At 42.8% G+C, this 7,413-nt stretch overlaps 1 protein-coding gene across 2 annotated transcripts in view; it reads left to right on the top strand.

Moving 5' to 3' along the window:
• The window catches only part of Pop1 (POP1 homolog, ribonuclease P/MRP subunit), a 36,510-nt gene that overhangs the window by 4,874 nt on the left and 24,223 nt on the right, over positions 1-7,413 (top strand). For both annotated transcript variants that reach the window (XM_021216687.2, XM_021216686.2), the window contains exons 3-7: positions 1,327-1,494; positions 3,266-3,441; positions 4,787-5,035; positions 6,440-6,527; positions 6,917-7,104. In XM_021216687.2, the coding sequence (XP_021072346.1) occupies positions 1,327-1,494; positions 3,266-3,441; positions 4,787-5,035; positions 6,440-6,527; positions 6,917-7,104 (869 nt within the window). The remainder of the gene's footprint in view (positions 1-1,326; positions 1,495-3,265; positions 3,442-4,786; positions 5,036-6,439; positions 6,528-6,916; positions 7,105-7,413) is intronic.

Here is a 7,413-nt window from a genome sequence, read left to right on the forward strand (position 1 = left end):
AAAAAAAAAAAAAAAAAAAAAAAAGAAAGTTGTCGTCTGAGTTCGTGTGCTATTGATACATAAAATTACAATCTATATGAGATTGAGTTCTCTCTTTGAGTCAGTGTGTGTGTGTGAGAGAGAGAGACAGACAGACAGAGAGAGACAGAGAGAGGGGGTATGAAGGGAAGAAAAGAGAAAGGGTGAGATACTTTTTCTTGGAACAGATGTTTGCTATCATTCAGTGTTCATTTGACTTTGTGAGACAGACATACTATTATAGAATGATGATGTACATTTTACAGCTGATATGTTTGATCTAAGGTATACTTCTGTTTCCTAAGAGTAGTCAGCATATCAATATCTAACTACTGTGGTCATTTCACATCCTTGCGAAGTGCTAGGGTGCAGATGTCCTCTGGGATAGCAGTGGAGAATGCCAGTTTGGAAAGCTGGTTTAAAGCACAGCCTGCTTTAGCCCCATTTAAATAAATATTAGATGTAAACTCTTAAGCTCTAGATTTAGATCTAGAAGTAGAGGACTACAGTTTGACATGTGGTATACCTTTCCCAAATATTATCTTATTTAAACCTTACAGTGACAAACCTTTTAACATGTTTTAAGATTATAGTGGCTGAATAATTTACATCACAATGGAATTGGCAGGAACCCTGTAAAATTCTCCACTGACCTCTCATACGTTCGTAAATGTTCAGGCCATAGCAAGGGACTTAGATTAACAATTCATGTTGCATTAGAAATCTGAAAGGAAAATATTTCCTTGTACCTGTTAGTATGTCTCACTGATTGCTGTTGTATGTGTTTATATGTCAAACTGATGTAATTGCTGTTATATCTGTTAATATGTCACACTAATGTGATTACTGTTATATGTATTAATATGTCACACTGATATGATTGCTGTTGTATGCGTGTCACACTGGTGTGATTGCTATTGTATGTGTTAATATGTGACACTGATGTGATTCCTGTTGTATGTGTTTATGTGACACACTGATGTGATTCCTGTTGAACTGCTTACTCACTTTGTGGCCTTGGGCTTTTCCTTGGGAAAGTCTCCTTTCTACCCACGATTCCTCTTTTAAAAAAGATAGTAGGGCCTGTGAGATGACCCAGACAGTGAAAGCCCTCGCTGGATGAGCCCGGAGACCTGAGTTTAGTTTTCAGAACCTGTGTGTGTGTGTGTGTGTGCGCGCGCGCGCGCCCGTGCATGTAAACAAGTAATAACTAACAGGTTGGTTCTAGAGTTAACAAGTTAATTCTGTGCTGTAATCCTATCTCTGTTATAATATTTCTTTTTGTTTTGTTTTTTTAAAATGTACTAGAGCTTCATTCTGGAACCTCAAGGCAGTGGCAAATGAAGATGAATCCCCACTTACTTCCTGAGTCTGATGTGAATGAGCAATCTTCCTCCAAAACCATGTTTAAGAAAAAGGGAGGCTGGAAAGCAGGTCCTGAGGGCGCTTCTCAGGAGATCCCCAAATACATAACCGGTAGGTATTGTCAGGGATGTCTTAGCTCTTTGTACACAATGCTGTTTGCTACCCTGCCTAGCTGCCTCCCTCTCTCTGGCCTAACCCTGCTCACCTCTCTCCTGGGCATCCTGAACCGCTCTCCCGACTTCTGACTCTCTGGCTCATCTCATGAGTCTGTGGGTGGTGGTCCCATCACTTCCATCTCTCTGCCCCACTGAAAGGACCTCACCCACTCTTTTGTATGGTGTTCTGCAAACGCAGAGCAAATCTTGTAGACACCAAGATTTAGCTATGAGCTCTTGCCAGCCTTACTGTCATCGCTGCATGACCTCCACCCCTCTATAATCTTAATTCTGTGTCCCTTGAACATAACTTAAATATGCTTTTTGATATCTCTATTTCTTCTCAGATGAATTTGATTGTTTCTCTAGCACCCTGCTAACAGAGAAAAGAGAAAGAGAGACAGACAGACAGACAGACAGACACACACACACACACACACACACAGAGAGAGAGAGAGAGAGAGAGAGAGAAAGAGAGAGAGAGAGAGGCGTGATTCTGTTTTTTAATGAAGAAAACCAATAATAATAATTATAAGTTTTGAAAAAACAAATTAGTAAAGGAAAATCCCCTTGATGTCAAAACTCTTGTGAATCTTTTTTTTCCCTGTTTTTTTTTTCATTTGTTAATTTGTACTTAAGAATGGTTATGATTTGGGGCTGGCTCGGTGGCTCGGTGGTCACAATTGCGATGCAAACATGAGAGCCTAAGCTTGTGTCTTTCTTGCCCAAGGTGGGTATTGTTGTACATGCAATAACCCCAGGACTGTTGGGCAAAGACAGGTTGACTCTGAGAGCTTTCTGTCCAGCCAGTCTCGACAAACCCATAAGCTCCCAGTTCAGTTAAGCGACCCATCTCAAAGGAACAACAAATCAGAGAATGATAGAGGAAGACAGCTCTTCCTCTAGCCTCTGCATGTATGTGCCTGGGCACAAGTAGCCACATACTTACATGTAAACATACAGGCTGGAGCAATGGCTGAGTGATTTACAGCACCTTGCTCTTGCAAAGACCCAGGTTCATTCCCAGCACCTATATGGTGGCTCAAAACCACCCATACCTTTGGTGCCCTTTTCTTACTCTGTGAGCACCAAGCACAAATATGGTGCACATACATACATTCAGGCAAAGCATTCATACACATACAACAAAGTAAACAAGTTCGGCTCAGTACTCAGGAGGCAGAGGCCAGCCTGGTCTATACAGTGAGCTCCAGGAGAGCCAAGGCTACACAGAAAAAGCCCGTCTGAAAAAAGCAAAAACCAAACAAAAGAGTATGCTTTACTCAGATTGGCAGTACACGCCTATAATCCAAGGCAGGAAGGTCATCCTTAGGTATAAGCCAAACCCTGTCTCACATGTAAACTGCACACATGCACAACTGAAAAGACTAGGAGACAACAGTTGTGATTATGTTACATGACTATATAGTGTGTTTAGATCAAAACTCCTAAAGCTGTCTAGTCCTTTTTACTAAATAGAAGATTTAGGAAGCTAGAAGTCTTTTCTAATTAGAAAATGGAATTCTTTTAGAAAACATGGAAAAATGTTAACATTGAAGAGTCTTCTCCAGGGAAAGGGACACAGAAATGACCAGTGTTGGGGCTTCCCTCATAGGGGTCCTGTGCCTGACTTGTTTCAGATCTAGCTACTACTGAACCCCAGCAGAGAGACTGCTGACTCAAGACTTGTTATCAGTCACCCTGCCATTTGCCGTTTCCTTCAACAGCTTCTACTTTTGCTCAAGCACGAGCCGCGGAAATCAGTGCCATGTTAAAGGCTGTGACCCAGAAGTCATCTAACTCACTCGTTTTCCAGACTCTTCCACGGCACATGCGGCGTAGAGCCATGAGCCACAACGTCAAACGTCTTCCTAGACGGTTGCAGGAGATGGCCAAAAAAGAGGTAGGCACTTCACTTAGTGTAAATGTTTATGTTAGTAGGTCTAAGAAGTGTTAACCCAGAAGAATTCTAGGGAAGTCAGCATACTTCCGATAGTGTTCTCTATTTCTTCTTGAATATTTTTAGTTTGATCATTCCATAGCCATGTCCACTTCTTTAGCTGCTTAAGTAGGCAGGCAGTTAGATAAGCTGCTTTTAGTAGACCTTTAATCCTGATGCTCAGGAGGCAGAGGCAAGAGGATCTCTGGTTTGAAACCAGTCTGGTCTACAGAGTGATTTTTCAGGCCAGCCAGGACAATATGGTGAGACCCTATCCCACCCCAAAACAAGAATTTAAGATACAGTATTTGGAACCCCTCTGTTGGTGTTCTCTTTCTTTCTCTCTCTCTCTCTCTCTCTCTCTCTCTCTCTCTCTCTCTCTCTCTCTCTCTCTCTCTTGAGACAGGGTCTGGTTTGTACCTAAGGATGATCTTGAACTGACCTTCCTGCCTTGGATTATAGGCGTGTACTGCCAATCTGAGTAAAACATCCTCTTTTGTTTGGTTTTTGCTTTTTTCAGACGGGGTTTTTCTGTGTAGCCTTGGCTCTCCTGGAGCTCACTCTATAGACCAGGCTGGCCTCTGCCTCCTGAGTACTGGGATCAAGGGTGTGTGCTGCAAAGTTTTTACTTTCTAGATTGAATGTGAGGTCTGTTTTCTACCAAAATTTAGCATTTATCTGTCTGTAGTCTAATGAAATGAATGAATTGGTGTTTCCATTTCTGTATTTCCAATCTTAAGTGAAGATTAAAACAAGAAGCTGGTGTATTATTTATCTTGTTATCTGCTAATAGCCACATAAAGCTTTTGTTATTGTGCTGGACACTTTTTAACTTGTTTACTTTGTTGTATGTGTATGAATGCTTTGCCTGCATGTATGTATGTGCACCATGTTTGTGCTTGGTGCTCACAGAGTCAGAAAAAGGCACCAAAGGTATGGGTGGTTTTGAGCCACCATATGGGTGCTGGGAATGAACCTGGGTCTTTGCAAGAGCAAGGTGCTGTAAATCACTCAGCCATTGCTCCAGTCTCTGTGTTGTATCTCCTTAAAGGATGAGGCCTGCTTGTCCTGCTAGCAAGTGTTAGGTCTTTGCCTCCTCTCTAGGCTCACCTGCCTCTGAAATGTTAACACTTTCCGTTGCCTCCCTCTTGAGTCAGTGTGAGAGAAGACTCCAAACTCGTTAACCAGAGTGGCCTGTCAGGTCTCCACCCCATCAGTTTATGCTGAGTCATTGAATCCTAGTGCTCAGCTGTGCTCTGAGATGCTTACAAAGAAGGCTCAGGTTCAGCCTTTCCTCTCTAAACTGTAGGCTGAGAAAGCTGCTCATCAGAAAAAAGAACATTCAAAAAATAAATGCCACAAGGCCCGAAGATGTCACATAAACCGGACCCTGGAATTTAACCGCAGACAACAGAAGAACACATGGCTGGAGACTCACATCTGGCACGCCAAACGGTTTCATATGGTGAAGAGGTGGGGTTACTGCCTTGGGGAGAGGCCCACGGCCAAGAGCCACCGAGCCTGCTATCGAGCCATGACAGACCTCTGCCTCCTGCAGGTACACCATGCTGCTGGACTTAGAACCTTCCCTGTGCCAAGTCTTAGGCTTGTTCATGGTGCAACAGTCTTTTCTGTAATGCTACACATCTTACAGATGAAGACCAGGGCCCTGCTGGATGCTGGAGATGAAGGGAGAGACATAGGTCAAATTGTTAGTCAAATATATGGGTGTAAGAGACAGGATGCCCCGAGGGACAGGATGCCATTCTTTTTTAGGCAGTGCTAGACTAGAACACTTGTTTTTATGCTTCACATGTGTTTGTTCATCAGTAGTCCTTACAACAACAGCCTAAGGCAGTCAGTTCCTGGTTTATAGATGTGGAGACTAAGTTTGGGGCTCAGGCCATCTGACTTTAGACCATTTTCCTTTGTTGTGACCCAGTTGTCACAACAAATTTGGGTGAGCTCCATCTGATAACTGAGAGGGAGCTATGGATGGCAGGAAGGTTTCTATGTCAATAATGGAAGTGGTTGATAGGGGCTTGTTCAAATCACCACTGTAATTTTCAGTTCCTACTGCTTAGCAGACTGGACTTACTTCAAGGTGCTTTCAAGGGTTGCTTTGGGAACTGGTCCTGGCTGGAGTGCACAGAGGAGTGTGTCGGTGCCTTGGTGCCCTCTCCTGGGACATAAAGAACAGGAGGACTGATGGTTAGCTTCAGGACTATAGCTGTCAGCACAGTTCCTGAGGATTCCTTCAGACTCAGTCCAGTCTCTCCTCAGCTTCCTCTCAGTTTGCCCTGTGCATTCCTTATTCCAACTGGCACGGGAGGGAGATGGACAGATTAGTTCTTTATGTCCAACTCAGCACTGCACTCGGAGGTGCTGCACTGGCTAGCCAAAGTGAGCAGAGTTAGCATAATTTTGTGGAATTCTTGTCTTACTCCTTTACTGTGACTTCTCACCTTATGTAGATCGGAGGAATAATGAGTAATCCTTTTTTAAAAGCAGCAGTTTTTATAGCCTGTTTTGAACTTGCCTGTGAGAGTAGAGTGAAGCACAATATGCTTGCTAAAGTGTAGGACACTGTATATGATAAATTAAATGAATCCCAGATTGGCTTAAGACTATCTGCTAATGTAATAGCATTAGGCAGGCTTTAGATTTTGAATTGTTGAAAGCTGGCTTCAGGAAATTGATTTTGTTCTTAGAACAGGTTTTCTGGTTGCCAGAGATCAGATCCCTTCTGGACCTGGAGTTAGAGGTAGTTGTGAACCACCCAAAGTGGGTGCTGGGAATTGAACTTGGGTCCTCTGCAAGAATAGTTTGTGCTCTTAACCTCTGAGCCATCTCTCCTGTGTTCCTCCACAGGTTTTCTGATACAGCACTGGCTTCTTAGCATTTTTTTTTTTAACCCCACAACAGATCCTAGAATATTTAAACATGTCTCTCCTTTGTTCAGGATTTGTCATATTACTGCTGTTTGGAGTTGAAGGGCAAAGAGGAAGAACTACTGAAAGCGCTCTCTCAAATGTGTAGCACAGACGCAGGTAATTTCTTCTACGGCTTGTGTATCTGTTCATTTGTAAATAAATGTCTGTTATAAGCACTACTAAGCATTTCAGGTTTAATATGGAAATGTAAGATATTCTTATTCCCAGTGAGTACGTTAATTTAAGAAAGGTTGAGTTGATATTTAAATCTTTAATAACATTCTTATGTAAAGTGAGTCACTTAGGCAGTAGTAAGTGAGTAAACTTAGGCAGAAACACCTTGAAACTCACTAAATCATTGCTTTAACAGAGATTTTTTGAGAACTTAACTCTGGCCAGAACCAAAGCTTCTCTCAGAGACTGACAGTTGCTAAAGCGTGGCTCTCAGGAATAGTACTGCTCCGTGTGAGCACCCACAGTCAATGTTGCATTTGTGTTTGTGCCAGGCCTGACTTTTGCTGCAGTTCACTGCTTGTCTGGGAAGCGGCAAGGGAGCCTCATGCTTTACCGGGCAAATAAGTATCCCAGAGAGGTGCTTGGGCCAGTCACCTTCATCTGGAAGTCTAGAGTGGCCCCAGAGGATGCTTCTGAGGATAGGCAGCTGTGGATCTGGCTTCACCCAACTCTCAAACTGGTATGTCTTTCTGTTGCACTCCATCTCCTTAATCACAGTGTGTGGAGGGATTTAACCATACATGAGTGGGAGTCTATCTTTCCTTCTACCACGTGGACCTGCTTACTGCTGCATTCTTAATTACCATTGGAAGACAGTATTTTAGAAATTTCAGTGGTATAAAAATTTGGCTTACGGTTTGATGTGATACTTTTTTTTTTAAATGAATCAATTAAAATGTTACTTTCCATCCTTCCCTTACTTTCTTTTCCTTTCCTTTCCCTTCCCCCCTTCCTTCCCTTCCTTTCTTCCTTCTCCCTCCCTCCCTCC

Source organism: Mus pahari, chromosome 17, assembly GCF_900095145.1.
Source record: "Mus pahari chromosome 17, PAHARI_EIJ_v1.1, whole genome shotgun sequence".
In the NCBI taxonomy this organism is placed as follows: domain Eukaryota; kingdom Metazoa; phylum Chordata; class Mammalia; order Rodentia; family Muridae; genus Mus; species Mus pahari.